Source organism: Mustelus asterias, chromosome 9 (genome assembly GCF_964213995.1).
Source record: "Mustelus asterias chromosome 9, sMusAst1.hap1.1, whole genome shotgun sequence".
Classification (NCBI taxonomy): Eukaryota; Metazoa; Chordata; class Chondrichthyes; order Carcharhiniformes; family Triakidae; genus Mustelus; species Mustelus asterias.
In genome coordinates, this window is record NC_135809.1 from 11596717 (window position 1) to 11614095 (window position 17379).

A 17379-nucleotide genomic window follows, 5' to 3' on the forward strand; every position below is an offset into this window, starting at 1 on the left:
GCTATCATTAATCCATCAGGATTCAACTAGATCACATCGCTACGGTAATAGCTGCCAGTAAAGAATAGATCCATGCATATCAAGGGTCACTACCAAACTACTTCACCTCTTTAGGTTATTTTAAGCCCCCCTTTGCACTTCTGTTCCCGTAGCCATGGCAACTTGGCAACCGTATCACACAAAGATATTTAAACTCCTTTTGATGAGTTGCATTTATAGTCGATTTAGTTCCAATGAAAACTGAAGACCTTGGATACAACTGCCCAAATAGGCAGAGATAGAAGCCTCTTATATTATCTGATACCATACTTTGGAGGAAAGAAAGATCGCAATGTATCTACACATTCTAACACAAAGGAGATCAAGAATAATCTTTGTCTCTCAATGGGTCATTTCAGCTCAACGGAAATTCCAGAGAAAGTATTCCTCGTTTGTACACATAACACTGGGGGTTTAAGTAATTGCAGCTCCAGATTTTTTGAACAACAGTGTGTGCCAGCTATAAAATTCCTTCATCTCTAATCTGGAAGTAATTGCAATATGGAAAACATTGCAAGCCATGATTTTTTTTCATATTGCATCTCCTCACACCAACATTGGCTAATACAAAGCATGATAACCTACCAATCATAAGCCATAACAAAATGTTATGTCCTGCCACATTTGACGGTATATTAATAGCACTGTTTATTACAGCATTCCAAATATTAAAATGCATGACAAGAGCATCAACTACCCTACTGTTAAGTTAGTGACCAAAAATGATGTCCAAAAAAAAAGCGGACACCACGTCATTCACAAACCAAAACATATTCAAGAATAAGTGCATGCAGAGACATTTACAAACAGTTCTGAAGAGGTACTACTTACTTTCTGTTGTTGAAGCTGCTATAATTATTGGACAGAGATGAAGGGGAAACCTTTGGCAATGTTGAAAAATTTGAAGCACTTGGAGACCTTGAAAAATAATGAAATTATAAAATTTGGTAAAAAAAGTGGGGGGCAAAAATCCAATTTTTATGAAGATGCTCATGACCCGATTGGCAAATGGATGCTACATGTTAAAAGCATTAAAGTTATAATCAAAAGCTTATTGGGTGTGGCCCTTAAATAATGCTTGTATGAGTAGCAAATAAATCTCGGGGACGGTTACTCGACTGTGATACTTCCTTGAATTTAGTTAAATTAGGGCAAGATGAAACTAACTATTCAAAGATTGAGAATGACAAAACAAAAAATCATCACTCATCGAACTGTTGGAATAGCCTGGCTAGTAACTACAAGAGGAATCATTAGGAAGTTGCTCATTTTCATTTCAAGTTTAATGGAGGTCTACTACCACTATAGTAGAAAAGCATTACTGCTCAAAAGGCCACTCGGCTCAGTGTCTGTTCTGCCCATTCACTTTGTAAACTGATTATGTAAAAGTTGAAAGTTAATGATTTCCGACCCAACACAAAATGTCACATGGTATATAAGCCTTTTTTAAAAAGCACCCTCAATAAAAGCCTGAGAGTTGATGACCCCCTGTTTTAAGAACAATATTCTACAGAGCTCCTAAATGCTGATTAAGATCATTCCAGATCATATGTTCCCATCCTCTGCATTTCTCTTCCTTCTACCCAAGCGCATCAAATTTCAAAGCAACTGAACTGTTTACTTACTTGCATTAAAGATTTAAAAAACTTACGTTGGCATTTTCTATTTATCCCTATGTTGCTTCTCTAACTGATCTTTGCTGCAAATTTTTCTTTCTCCATTTTCCATCTTTTCCCCCCCCCGCTGTTTGATCGCGCTTACAAAGCAAGCAAGGATCCCACTGGAGCTATCTAATATAATCCTATTTCCCTGCTCTCGCCTTGTATCCTTTCTTTGCCAATATTCAGTCATCCATTTTTGAACAATATTATTATGGCCGCATAAGCTTGCGGTAAAGGACTCGGAGCTCAAATAATCGCCTATCAAAATATTTTTAATCTCCCTCTCATTTCATCAGGTAATGAACAGTGCTTCTTCTAAGCCCCATACACGTGGCAATGAAGCAGTCAAGAAGATACCTTGCAGCCCATAAACAAGCTGCCTTCTTTAAGGGACCGCGTGTGGAGGTCATGCAGAAAGTAAAGGTATCGCACTGTCTTGAAGAGACCATGCAGTGCAGAGAACATTTAGAGATATAATTTTTCACAAATTGAGCCAATGACCCTGGCCACCAATTCACCATGTGGAGATGCCGGCGTTGGACTGGGGTGAACACGGTAAGAAGTCTCACAACACCAGGTTAAAGTCCAACAGGTTTATTTGGTAGCAAATACCATAAGCTTTCGGAGCACTGCTCCTTCGTCAGATCTGACAAAGGAGCAGTGCTCCGAAAGCTTATGGTATTTGCTACCAAATAAACCTGTTGGACTTTAACCTGGTGTTGTGAGACTTCTTACCAATTCATCAACCAGTGGAAACAAACCTTTTTAAAATTTATGAAACTGTGTAGTAAAAGTTATAATAAATTTGCTCTTAACAGTTTCGACCAGTAAGTGAATTCTTTAAACCATTTTTCATAATCATCACATTTCATTCCAAATATATTCTATCGAGTCTCAGCTGTATCAAGGCTTTAATATCTCCTCTTCAAACACATGCCTGTGCCCACGCCTCCCCCCCATCACCACATATATATTTGGCTCCCCCCCTCTTGCTTTTTATCTGTCCAACATTCTAATTTCTTATGCCCAGGTTCCTCCTGACCAACCCTAATAACCACAGGCAATATTTGCCGAGTGGTGTCGCAGTTCACTCTTGTTCTATTTTAGACTTTCAAATTGCAGATCAGAAAGTAGCACTGGATCTGACAATTCATAAAAAAACCCCTGCGTAGTTGAAAAATAAAAGGCGGAAAGCAGCACATTCAATATGCATTACAGGGGACAAGACTCTGCGCTAATAATACTTGCGCTCCTGGTCCATGTCTGAAAATATGAAACAGCAATGAGACCACAGGCCAAAGTAAATGTATAGGCCTCGCTTTTTCCAGCACATTGGATTTAAAAAAATCTCTTCCCTCTGTTTATTGATTTTTTTTTTGGAAATTAGAAATAAAGCACACAATGTTTGCACTCCAGTGGCACAGCTATAGAATGCGAAAGATTTTAAAGCTATATAACCCAAATGCTTGGGGTTTAACTTCCATCTGCACGGGGTCTAGACACCAATATTTTCAAGTCCAGTTTTAAGATTGCAAATATTAAATGCTCTATCAGCTGCTTTTTTTCCCCAGAGAAAAACACATCAAAATTGCTTGCTAAATGTTTCGTATTGTATTACCATTGCTTTTTTAACCCACCTATACATTACACCCCACTTACTTAATTATTTTTCCGCATCAGATTCCTTCTGCGTTGCCACTATTTTCAGTCCAAGCTCCATTCTGAACTACTAATTCCATTATTCTCCCCGGCAACTGTCTGGGATTAAGCTAGTCTGTCCGCAACCTTGCTGTCAGATTTGGTCCCCGCGACGAGCTTCTGGCCTCAATCAGGTCGTCACTAAGACTGCCTATTTCCACCTTGGGCAACATGACCTAACTTCATCTCTATTTAAACTTACCTGCTGCTGAAGCCCGGATTCACATTTGAGTTACCTCTAGACTTGAATGTATCCCTGGCTGGTTTCGCACATTCTACCCTCCATAAACCTGAGGTCATACAAAACTCTGTTGCCCGTGTCTTAATCTGCAGCAAATCCTGTCCCCTTATCACCCTGTGCTCACTGAGCAACATGGATTCCAAGTCAAGCGGTGTCTTCACTTTAAAACTTGCATCCTTATTTTCAAATCCTTCCATGGGCTCACTCCCCCTCTATCTCTGTAATCTTCTCCAGCCCCAAAATCTCCAAGATCTCTGTGCTCCTGGTACTGCTTCTTGTGCACCCTTGATTTGATTCCCTACACCATTGGGGGCTGCGTCTTCGCTAGCCACTCCCCAGGTTTTGGAACGCCCTTCCTTATTTAAGACATTCCTTACAACCTCCCTCTTTGATCAAGCTTTTGGTCAGCAGAACTTGCGTGGCTTGGCATCATATTTTATTTTAGAATGCTCCTGTGAAATGCTTTGGGTTATTTTATTAAATGCAAGTGGCTGCTGCACTCCTGATACTAACTGTGCAAGTTTTAATGGTTGTTTGACACCACTCTCTACTCACCGGCCAATTATTCATACCCAGTGAGGGCCAGTTGCTGTTCTGACACCAAGAAACAAAAAAACCAAATGCAATATTTGCTTTCCCAACATTGTTAGTAGAAATGTGTGTGTCCATCGACTGAATAGGAGCCAGCAGGACCCTGGTCAATATTTTCCCTTGCACACTCAAGTACAGCAGAGTCAAATTTATCATGTCTGATATTATAACTGAGCACGGACACGAGCACAGATCAAGAGTCTTCGACTTCTGATGAAAAGTCATTGATCTGGAATATTAACTCTCCTTCTATCTCTCCACAGGTACTGTCTGAGCATTTGTTGTTTTTGTAATCTCTTCCTTTGCCTAGATAATCATTGATATTTATTTTGAGCTGAAACTACTGTTTGACAGCAAATTGTGTATCAAACTTTACTACAAACAGTTTCATCAGTGTCACTCTTGCAGAATCTCACAAAACGTACCGAATTTTCAATGGAGGGGGTTACCATACTGAACAGTCTCTGGTTGTACCAAAGCTATGCACAGAAGAACTAAATTAAAAGCTTTGCATAAGTTTCACACTCACTAGTGCTCACAATTTCCAACGAGAAGAAATTTAGTCAATGGATTAGAGAGTTAACACACATGCACTTAATTCTGACCCTACTGATTCCATACTTAAAACCCAAAATGAAGGGCACATTAAAATTATTACACCACAACGTTCTAGGATCTTCCTCCCCTCTCTCTCCGTGGCCCACTCAGAGTTTCCACTCAAGCTCATTTACATTTACAAAATCTGCCATGCACCTGCACAATCTGATAATTAAAAAATGGGCTTATCACAATGTTTGTTTTCTGTGGGGACTTGACTTCCTATGAACTCAATTTACAGTTAAAACTCTTTGGTACACTGTTATCAGGCAAACTGTGACGACAAAACTAGTGCAATTCAGTGGAAATTCTCAGCCATAAAGTTTTATTTCTCCAGCTGTAAGTTTAAGCCTGCAGAAAGGGTGACACTTATTGCTTGCTAACCATGCCATTTACTTGGGACAATATTTTCACTGCCCAATACAGCAGAGTGCTATTTTATTTTCATTTCAACATATAAAATATATGATTTGGCAGCATCTGAGCATAAGACATATTGTGCCAAAGTAATAGAACAGATGTTTGCACCAGCTAACATCCCAACCTTATTTGGGCTATCATGTAGATCCAAGGCAAAATATTACTCGATAAAGAAAGTATCCTAGTGACTCACCTGATGAAGGAGCAGCGCTCCGAAAGCTCGTGCTACCAAATAACCTGTTGGACTTTAACCTGGTGTTGAGACTCATTACTGTGCCCACCCCAGTCCAACGCCGGCATCTCCGTATCCTAGTTAATAAGAGAGGAGTGAACATCTTTTCCCACTGCTCCAAGGGATCAGTAAGCTCCGCGAGAAATAACTTGCCCGAATTTGTTTTTTGAATTATGGTTGGTTGAGGAAGCAAAAGTCGAGACACAATTTGGGAAATACATGTGCTTTTGACAGTCCCACAGAATCGAGGATGACTTGCTTCTACTCTGGGGAGGTGGGTTCCGTGGTGGCTGAATAGTCCATTCCTCGCCGTAGACTCTGCCACAGGTTTGGCAAGTAGTGTTGATGAGGTGAGTGGAACGGGTCTGGATTCTGTGCTCTCTTTCTGCTGAGCCTCAGTGCGCTCCACCCGGTGACACTCGAGGTGATTGGTGCCTTTGCGGATGCTTCTTCTCCAATTTATACATTTTAAGGCAAGTGATTCTCACGTGCTGATGGGGATGTTGCATTTATTTAGGGAGGCTTTCAGAGTGTCAGAGTGAATACATGTAAATTCCTTCTAAATCATAGAATCCCGGCAGTGCAGAAGGAGGCCATTCGGCCCATCGAGTCTGCACCGACCACAATCCCACCCAGGCCCTATCCCCGTAACCCCACATATTTACCCTGCTAATCCAAAGATGTGCGGGTTAGGTTGATTGGCCATGCTAAAATTGCCCCTCAGTGTCCGTAGGTTAGAGGGATTAGTGGGTAAATATGTAGGGATATGGGGTAGGGCCTGGGTGGGATTGTGGTCGGTGCAGACTCGATGGGCCAAATGGCCTCTTTCTGCACTGGAGGGTTTCTATGATTTCTGTGATAATGCCCTGACATTAGGGTCAATTTAGCATGGCCAGTCAACCTAACCTGCACATCTTTGGACTGTGGGAGGAAACTGGAGCACCCAGAGGAAACCCACGCAGACACGGGGAGAACGTGCAAACTCCACACAGACAGTGACCTGAGGCTGGATTTGAACCTGGGTTCCTGGCACTGTGAGGCAGCAGTGCTAACCACTGTGCCGCCCCAAATAGCTGGCAGTCATAAGCAGTATCTAAATTAAGTTAACAGCTAACTAACATGCCAGGTACTTTGTATTCCCATTAAATGAAACTTCTTATCCAAGCTCCAGATATTGTGTCTCACTGTCACAAGTTACATTTGGTAAGATTTATAAAAATGAATCAGTTTCAATTTGCAGACTAACTGTCGGGTAGTATTATTCGCCAAGAAATGTTAACTCATCGGTTTTGCTATGTTTATAGCTCATCCAAAACTTGACTGCCCATTTAAGATTGGATTGGGATCCATAAAGGATTGTTAGTTGCCTACATCAGGAATATTTGTGCATTTGCTTAGAAATAGGATAAGAATGGCCACAATCTAAATTAAGAACATACTAACCCAAATGCTCCTTAAGGTATCTCCAACAACTACTTTTAAATTTCTCACTATTCAGAATCATAACATTGTAACGTTCCGCACATTTGCAAAACTTGCGATTCAAAATTACAGCTATTCCTAAAGTTGCTGAACCAGCTTATTTTCAAAGCGCTCTATTGAAACAATAAAAATGCAGTAAGTTAATCCTTAAACCTCACCAGCTGTAGGTGGGTAAATAAGAAAACAAAAGAGAGGGAGTGCGAGAGCATGAGCGGGAGAGCAAAGCCAAGCGAGAGAAAGGGATTTGAATTTATCGAGAGCCTTTCATGACCTCAGGACTTCCCAAAGCACTTTACAGCCAATTGAGTCCTTTTGAAATGTAGTCGCTGTTGTAAGGCAGGAGATATGGCAGCCAGTTATGGTCCAACATATTACAATGGATAATGATTAGATATTTTGAAATTAAAAGCGATGAATAAATACTAGCTTGAACACGGGATACGCCTCCACCTTGCCCACTGCTCTTCAAAGTCATGACATAGGATCTTTTATGTCCAACTGAGAGAGCAGCTGAAGGCCCCAGTTTAACATCTCATTTGTAAGATGACACCTCCCATAGGACAGCATTCCCTCACTAATGCACTGGAGTGTCAACCTTGAACCCTGTGCCCGAGCCTCTGGAGTGGGACTTGAACCCAAAACTTACTAACTCAGAGACAAGGGTGCCACTGAGCCACAGCCAACTCATGATAATGCATTAAACACACAGTTTTAGGAACTTTAATATAGTTAATTTTTACTTTTCATTAAATAACTCAGCATAGTTGTGATTTTTGCAATGAAGCTTTGAACCAGCTAAAAACTATTTTGACCAATTAAGGAAACAGTCCTTGACCCAAACCTTCAACGTCAATGCACGCTTTTTATGAACTAGTCACTTAAAGTGTACGCACAATACAATCCAAACAACTAGGTTTATAAAAAAAAGAACAAATTTAGGATTGAAACAAAAATGTGGAGACAACTGGACATACAACTCTCATTTGAAAGCTGTGATATGCTTTACCTATTTTTTTTTACAAGTTATTGCAGTATCTTCCCACTGCCAATAGAGGTCTACTGAGTATGATGTGAATGGTACAGAGCTGCCCTCTCTCTCTCTGTAGCATCCTTGTCGAGGGCAGCTAACCATGGCTTTGCAAAGTTTTGACTAACGGGCATGGTGAGGACATCGATCCCAAGAACGACCTCAGCCAATACAGGGATTAAACCCATTATGTTGGTATTACTTGCCATCAAACCACCTCCCCCCACCTCTCCATCTCCCATTTATAGTCAACACGCGGGAAACTTAGCAACAGATTTAGCTAGATTTTATTCCATATTTCCAGCATTTAGCTTTCGTTTTAGCCTTCCCTATCCACAAAGCAAAAGATGAAGACTTGCATCTTATGAATGTTTTAGCTATTATTTCATTTTATAGTCACTGAAATGTATAGTTAAGCTTATGTATACAAGCAAGTGATAGCCAAGAGGGCTGAATAACTGCAGTATTTCACAGTACTAATGCATGACGATGAGTTCTGCTAATGATCTGAGGTCCATTAGGAATGGTAATGATCCCAGTTTCTAAAGAACCAAGTGTCCAAGGGAAGGTAAACAAATGCATACAGTTGTAGAGTGTCTTTCAACACTTCAGGACACCTCAAATTAGGGGATTTTCACAGTAACTTCATTGCAGTGTTAATGTAAGCCTACTTATGACACTAATAAATAAACTTTTAAAAAAGCTTAAGTACTCATTTTTAAAGAAAGTAGTCACTGTTATAAAAACGAGAGATGTGGCAGCCAATTTGTAAGCCGCATAAATACTCAAATTTCAATGGGATTATCCAGTACTGTGATAACACGGCAAACACTGCTCACGGATCTCTTTCGTTCTTTCCATATGGTGTTCACTTTAACTCAAAAGGATGAAATGCCAAAATGAATTAGGTTCCATTCCAGAATTTGTCCTTCAGCTAAACTGAGCTACGGAGTCCTTCAGCTTCAATTAAACTCAAGAGATCTGTTAAAAATAAACTGAGCTTTTAAATCTTATTTTTGTATACACTATTACTAATTAAGATTTGTTTTCCTCCAAATTATTTGTCTTCCTCCATGAACATTGGTGGATGATAGACAAGATACACGAGTGTTCATTCTCCGTGCTGGGCTTTGTGCATTCATCTTAATCAACTCCCCATCTTGAATTATAATCACCTCCAAGTCATTCGTACAAATGTTGAACATTAATGGCAAATCTATTTGAACATATTACAAGCAAATTTTATTTTGTAATCAACTGAATATTTGCCTAACCATGCCAGTTTCTAGTAATCTCACAAATACTCAAACTGAACATCAAACACTAGGTTTACAACCAGTTGTCTGTGCAGTCAAAACTGCAGGCAGATATACAAATTGGCAATCTGATCGCCAGTTTCATCCATTATATACGAACCCCGTTTCACTCCTCTGCCTTTTCATTCCTTGTAATTGCTTCCTTGGATGGCCGCAAACTTGTGTTAAATTACCCAGTAGCTATTTTGCCTTGGGGATCTTCACCCACACGTACCACTGGGTTAACCAACCACAAAATATGACCATCCTGCTCCTACCCCAACCATATTTCCAATCAGTTTCCTCAGCAGTGGCTGAGAGATGATAATGACTGGCAAAAGAAGTTCAATTTTTGCTTTTGAGCAGCTTAAATTGCAACACTACAGGGAAAGAGGAAGATTATTAAACCTAGCTGAGCTGCTCTTAGAAATCATAGAAACCCTACAGTACAGAAAGAGGCCATTCGGCCCATCGAGTCTGCACCGACCACAATCCCACCCAGGCCCTACCCCCATCTCCCTACATATTTTACCCGCTAATCCCTCTAATCTACGCATCCCAGGGCACTAAGGGGCAATTTTAACATGGCCAATCAACCTAACCCGCACATCTTTGGACTGTGGGAGGAAACCGGAGCACCCAGAGGAAACCCATGCAGACACAAGGAGAATGTGCAAACTCCACACAGACAGTGACCCAAGCCGGGAATCGAACCCAAGTCCCTGGAGGTGTGAAGCAGCAGTGCTAACCACTGTGCTACCGTGCCGCCCATTTTCATCCATTATCCATCTTGCAGTGAGCCTCCACAGACATGTTGGGCTGAATGGCTCCTTCCGTGCTGTAACCATTCTTTGATTTTGCGCTTATTCATGAAAGGTAAACATACAGCATATAAATTTTAATATGCCTACACAAATATAGATAATACTGGTAGACCAGTTCTCCCCTGGGTGAATATCAATTCAAGTTTGCACAGTCTCTTGATACTTGAAAAGATTAAAAATGTGAATTCACTGCTGCAATTTGCCATGAGCTTCTCGTTTGTCATGGCATCAGGAGGGAGGAGGAGGAAGAGCCAAGAAATCAGAAAGTCCTCACTTAACATCAGTCCATGTGAACATCACTTTCTAATTAGAATCCTGCATTCGCATTGTGCTGCTGCTGTTTTGTGTGTACGTCGCCATACCCCTGGATGCTCCTGCATAACTCCGCAGAGAGCTGGGTTTTGGGTAAGGTGGGAGGCAGGCAATCTTGTATTATGAGCCTCAGACAGACTGTTTTGCACGGTGTCATTCCGCATAAGTCATGTTTTCCAGGAATCAATTAACAATATTAAGTGAGGATTTCCTGTAAAGGTATTGGGATTGCCACCAAAAGATGATGAATAACAACCTTTCTGATCCATTTCCCTCATTTACCTCCTTTAAATTTACATAGAAGTTCAATGTTGGTCTCTTTTACTCAAGAAACCACAACAGCCTGGGCCAAACATTTTTGGGGTCGTGTATGCATCTCCATCATCAGCAAAGAGAGTTTCTTTCCAATTCTTCCAGAGCTAAATCTTGGTTACCCCTAGCTAAAACGGGCAAAATCCAACCAAAGCAGATAATTGAACTTGGCCGTGAATTGAACCAAAATTGTGGGCAAGATGTTAAATATTTAAGTAAAGGACTCGGAACCCAGACAATAGGAGTGCGGACTTCCACCATGGCAAACCGTGAAACTGAACTCAATAAATTCAACAAATAATTTGTAGCCAGGGCAGGGATGGAGAGATGCCAATGGGACCTTCAGGGAAGAGAATCTGTCTCCACACATTATGGTGGTAATGTGACTTCACCCTAAATATCTGATGAATCACCCAAGCGAGTTCTTTGGTGTTATCAGCAACTTAGGAGGACAGAGCCCCTCAACACCTTTTTGGGACAAATTGGAATAGGCAACAAATGTAACCGTGGCAGCAATCTGCAAATACTGAGAACAAGTTAAAAGAAAATGGAAGTTCCACTGTTGAGAGCTGCTTGACAGCCAAGCTTCAAGTTTGGCTGATCTTAGAAACCTTTGAAGATTTGTGCTGTTTTGCTTTAATTTGATACCACAGCTTATGTCACGGGGAGAGATACCAAAACTTAATTCTACATTGAAACAGATGGACAGTTTCAGCAACATGTGACTTTGTTTTTAAAGGGCAAATATTAAAGATATTAAATGTGATGATAACAAACTCACTTATTAGTAGAAGGACCTCTTGGCCATGTACCATCTTCATTCTTCTGCTCTATTACCAGTACCTTTAATTAAATTACACAAGAGTTAAAAAAAGGAAACAATGGTGCATAACAACAAAATATACAAGTAACCATGCCAACTGAAAAGCTGGCATCAACATCACGTAGTAACTAATCTTCACAAAGGATATCTATGTATAAAATATCTTACTTCTACATGCACCTGTAACCTTTTCCTTTACAAATTGCTACGTATTATTTTATAGTTTATTTATTATTAGTGTCACATGTAGGCTTACATTAACACTGCAATTAAGTTACTGTGAAAAACCACTAGTTGCCACACTCTGGTGCTTGTTCGGGTACACTGAGGGAAAGTTTAGCATGGCCAATGCACCTAACCAGCATGTCTTTCAGACTGTGGGAGGAAACTGGAGCGCCCAAAGGAAACCCACGCAGACACGGGCAGAACGTGCAGACTCCACACAGACAGTGACCCAAGCCGGGAATCAAACCCAGCTGCCTGGCGCCGTGAGGCAGCAGTGGTAACCACTGTGCCACCGTGCCTTCCCAATTTTATAACGGAAACCACCACTGCAGATTTGTTATGCTGTACTTACAACCTCCCTCTGCAGCGCCAATAGTGGGAGTGTACAACTGCAGTATGACAAACCTTCACAGAATTATAAATATGGGTACAGCAATTTAACATGGGAATGGAATTAGAGGAAAATGTATGGTATTGGAATGGGAATGGAGTTATGTTCCATAGCCAGGTCCGATTACACCCCCCTTTCATCTGACACCATGTTTACTCTCGACTCCCTTTGCAACTGGTGGCTCTGGAGAAAAGAAGGAAAACGGCAAGAGCCGAAAATCTGACAAAAATCAACAAGTGCTAAAAATACACAGTAAGCCACTTCACGCCTATGACGAGAAAAGACAGGTTCTGATGTTTTGGACTACATACTGTTCTCCCTGTCCTGGATCTAATCTGCAGAGTGTTATTAACTACGCTTCCAATTTCTAACCTACTCTGATCTTTCCTTCCCAGACTTCCATCTCCAACAACAGGTTTCCCAATTACATCTATACAAGTCCACTCCCTTAAATATGCTTTGTTCTACCTTCCCTCCTATAAAGGACTATGTCTATCCCTCCCAGTTTTCCCACACCATATTTATTCTGGTGAATTAGTTTTCCAACCTAAACCTCTGAAATGTCCCCGTTTTCTCAACAACAGTCAACATCCTTGGTCATTTTAACTCAATTTATCAAGCTCACTTTGAAGTGTTGATACCCAAAATATCAAAGCAGGCTTTTGGCTTTACAAATGTTGTCTGTCCTGCTGTGGACTGCAAGCATTTTCTGTAGTTCCACAGGCATTCTCTTCTGTTATCAATTATCATGGATTGGTTTGCCTAGGAAACCTCTCTCTAACTCAGCTCTGAAGACTCTTGTATTAATTATTAACTAACCTTGTATTAATCACAATTGATTCTTTAACTATACAATGTTTTGCAAATAACTTGAAGAATTTGGAAAAGATGCTATTTTTTTCAGAGAAAGCTACAACAGTTATTATTACATTTCCAATGTACATTTTTTCTTTGCCCATGATAACTCAGGAAAGAAGAGAATAAGAAAGTGAATATTGGAGTCATACAATTGGGATCAATTCCTGCCCTGAGTTACTTGGCCACAACAACTGGAGCAACAATACGAATACAAAACTGATCACTGTAGACTGATAGGCAAACAAACTGGCTCTGGATAACAAATGCCCCTTCTCTACACGCATATGTTAGATGATGACATTAGCAGTCTGGGCAATGAGTTAAGCAGTATCGCATTTAAGCACACAAACAAAGAATGGCCAGTCAAGTAAGACTATTGAAGGTAGCTGGCACCTGGGGAAGTGTTCCTTCAGGAAAATAATTTGAAAGTTTGAGGAGGGGAGGATGGGGAGGCGGCTGGGGGTGGGTGGAAATCAAAGAGAATGAAACATTTAAAGTATTGCGTTTATACCATACTGGGACAAGGGAAAGCCAATCTTAACTCGTGTATTAGGAAAAGTTCTCAGAAGGATTATATTTAACTCGGTCATACATTCTATGTATTTTTCTTTCCACTGATATGTTTGTTACATTCTCTATCGTGGGCAGAGCTGGGGTGTGGGGGCGTTATGTATGGGAATAGATCAGATCAATTATCTTTGTCTCCCAAGTGTTCTTAAGGTTACGGTGGGTGCCTGATTTGAAATAAAATGAAAGGTGACAGAAAGAAGCAAGGAAATATGTATACCACATATATACACTACACCAATGTAGCATTTGATCAATAGCAATAACGATGCAAGCAGGAGCCGTGTTTTCGTTGTTGTTCCTACCACTGTGAAGTTCTGCAAGAAGCACTGCTCAGATTACAGATTATAATTACATATTATACAACTGAAACTGAATGTTTCGATATAATTAAACAAATTAGGCTTCATTATATACAAGATTGTTTCTTTCCTCCTTCCCCAATGTAGATTTACACCAATACATTTCAATTAACTATTCCCAGGTGGTTTGAGTGCAAGGATAGCTTGCAACTTTAAACTAGGTTTATGACCCAACATTTGTGGTTCTGAATCCAGGCTGGAGTGATTGAGGGTCTATCCCCAAATAAGTATTGGGGATGCCTTCAATTTGCTGTATTGAGGGTTCTGTTTAAGAGAATAAACAAGGCATTGGAGGTGCGCACTGAATGCCTGGTACGAACACAATAAGAATCTTAAGTGGGAGGAGCTTTTCTAGCAATATAATTTCAGCGTTTTAAAAACAGAAAATATGCTGGAAAAAGTCAGAACTCACATTTGTGGAAAGAAGCAGAGTTAATTTTTGAAGTCTACATAACCTCTTCAGAGCAATAAAAAGATCAAGGGCAGGTAAGAGGCCAGAAAAAAGGGATCCAGCTAGAGGGAGAATACTGGAGGATCTGTTGAACGGAGGGGAGGACTCCTGCTCAAAAAACAACGAGCATGGAGATGACGTCGTTGGAAGAGGAGTTCAGCAGCATGCTGAACCTGAAATCTATTGAGGTGAGGATGTAAGGGGATGAAACTGAGTCCTTTCCGAGTACAGAACGTTCAGCATCAAAGATGGGAAGGTCAGAGGGTACAGTGAATACACAGCAAGGGCTGGGGTCAGATGGAGGGCAAGCTGTGGAGAGTCCCAGATGGGCATTGATATCACTAAGTTGCTGGAGCTTGCATTCCTTAACACCTGAAAGGAAGCGAAAAAGTTTCTTGTTGAGGCATCAGATGAGACAAAGGATGAAATGAAACTGAGGACAAGGACAGCTTTGAGTCGATGCTGCTAGAGAATAAGGTTGTGTGTGTAAATATGGCAGTGTGTGTGGATCTCTGAAGATGACCCATATGGATTCAAAATGTTAACTCTGTTTCTCTCCCCAAAGATGCTGCCAGACCTGCTGAGTTTCTTCAGCATTTTCTGTTTTTATTTCAGTGTCTACAGTATTTTGCTTTTATAATTTCAATGGAATCAGGTTGGGAACATTTTTATTACAATGCAATGTGGCAACTCCAAACTCTTAATTATTTTGAGTAATTGTGACTTTATCCACTGTTTGGCGAATGCTTGAAAGCCATGTCTGCATTATTGAAGAATCAGTATCTATGTTAGGGCCTTCTATGTCAAATGATGAACATTACACATTTATTTTTAAATTCTTTCACAGGATGTGGGCTTTGCTGGCTGGGCCAGAATTTGTTGTCCATCCCCACTTGCCCTTGAGAAGGTGTGTGCCATTCTAACCACTCTTAACCATGTGGTGTAGGTACACATGATGTGGAGATGCTGGCGTTGGACTGGGGTAAACACAGTAAGAAGTCTCACATTACCAGGTTAAAGTCCAACAGGTTTATTTGGTAGCAAAAGCCACTAGCTTTCGGAGCGCTTGCTGCGGTGGTGTTGCGAGACGTCTTACTGTGTAGGTACACCCACAGTGCTGTTAGGTAGAATGTCCCAGGATTTGGACCCAGTGATACTGAACAAACAGCAATGTAGATGTGTGGCTTTGAGGGGAACTTGCAGGTGCTAGTGTTTCTATGCATCTGCTGCCCTTGGAAGTTTCTGTCGAAGGAACCGTAGTGAATTGCTGAATGCATCTTGTAAACATTACACGCTCCGTCAGTGTGTTGCTGGTGGAGGGAGTGAATGTTTAGGGTGGTGGATGGAGTGTCCTAGATGGTGCTGAGCTTCTTGGGTGTTGTTACATCTGTATTCACCCAGGCAAGTGGAGAGTGCTTCATCATGTTCCTGACTTGTGCCTTGGTGATGGTGAACAGGCTCTGAGTCATCAGGAATTGAGTTACTTACCATAGAATTCCCAGCCTCTGACCTGTGCTGCTGGCCATTGTATTTATATGGCCGGTCCAATTCAATTTCTGATCAATGGTAGCCCCTAGGGTGTTGATAGTGGGGGATAGAATGATGGTAAAGCCAGTGAATGTCATGGGGAGGTGACGAGATTCTTATTACAGATGATAATTGCCTGGCAATTATATGGTGCGAATGTTACTGGCCACTTGTCATCCCAAACCTGAATGTTGTCCAGGTCTTGCTGCATATGAACATGGACTGATTCAGAATCTGAGTCGTGAATGGTGCTGAACGTTGTGCAATCATCAGCATTTCTGACTTTACAATGGAGGGAAGGTCATTGATGAAGCTGAAGATGGTTGGACCTAGGACACTACCCTAAGAAGCTCCTGCAGTGATGTCCTGGGACTCCGGTGACTGACCAAACAACCATAACCATCTTCCTTTGTCCTGGGTATGACTCCAACCAGCGGAGAATTTTTCATGATTCTCTTTGACTCCAGTTTTGTTAGGACTCCTTGACGCCACACTCGGTCGAATGCTGCCTAGATGTCAAGGGCAGTCACCCTCACCTCATCTCTGGAATTCAGCTCTTTTGTCCATGTTTGGACAAAAACTATAATGAGATCAGGAGCTTAGTGGCGCTGGCAGAATCTAAACTGAGCATCAGCAAGCAGATTGTTGCTGTGTAAATGCCACTTGGTAGCACTGATGATGACACATTCCATCACTTTGCTGATGATTGAAAGTAGATTGATGGAGCGATATTTTGCGGGTTGGATTTGACCTGTTTTTTGTGGACAGGACATGTCTGGATAATTTTCCACATTCTTGGGTAGTTGCCAGTGTTGTAGCTGTACTGAACATTTTGGCCAGAGGCACAGCTAGTTCTGGAGCACAAGTCTTCAGTACTACTGCTGGAATTTTGTCAGGGCATAATGTTGTCCTGTGCATATGGAGCTGATTAATGCAATTTTTAAAAAGGAATTTGACATTTGCAGTTATAGACAACAAATATTTTGCTAATTTAAAACTGATGTATATCTTCATAACTAATTTGATCATAAGACTAGGCTTTTAACAGAAATTTACTTTGTAAGCATTGTAAGTGATTTGTTTTCTGATAAACTGAATCTACTTGAGTCAATTGGCTCACATTTGGAGATGGAATTGCAAAAGATCCGAAATTCATCGCACATTCCCTATACGTAACCTACTAAAGCAGGTTTCTGGAGATCGATTCTTGTGCTGTAGTTTTGAAATATAAAGTTGGTTTTTAATTTACAAGGAATAAACCAGCTTGGATTTTGCAAAATCAAGTAGCTTTCAATCATGGTATGATTTGAACTTGTGACCACTGAAAAAAAAAGTTTAAAAAGAAATTTTAAAAAGGCTTGGTGGACTAAATGGTCTACTCCTGTTCCTACGTTACCCCTTCCCTCAGTGGATAAATGATTGTTCATATGTGAGGAGAAACCAG

General features: G+C 40.9%; 1 protein-coding gene across 4 annotated transcripts in view; it reads right to left on the reverse strand.

Annotated features, from left to right (window-relative positions):
* The window catches only part of usp15 (ubiquitin specific peptidase 15), a 109430-nt gene that overhangs the window by 53728 nt on the left and 38323 nt on the right, over positions 1-17379 (reverse strand). For 2 of the 4 annotated variants that reach the window (XM_078219699.1, XM_078219697.1), the window contains 2 exons: positions 11513-11574; positions 871-957 (listed from right to left, as the gene is read on the reverse strand). In XM_078219699.1, coding sequence (XP_078075825.1) covers positions 871-957; positions 11513-11574 — 149 coding nt within the window. Of the gene's footprint in view, positions 1-870; positions 958-11512; positions 11575-17379 lie in introns of those variants that run through there. The other 2 variants (XM_078219698.1, XM_078219700.1) reach the window with 2 other exon arrangements.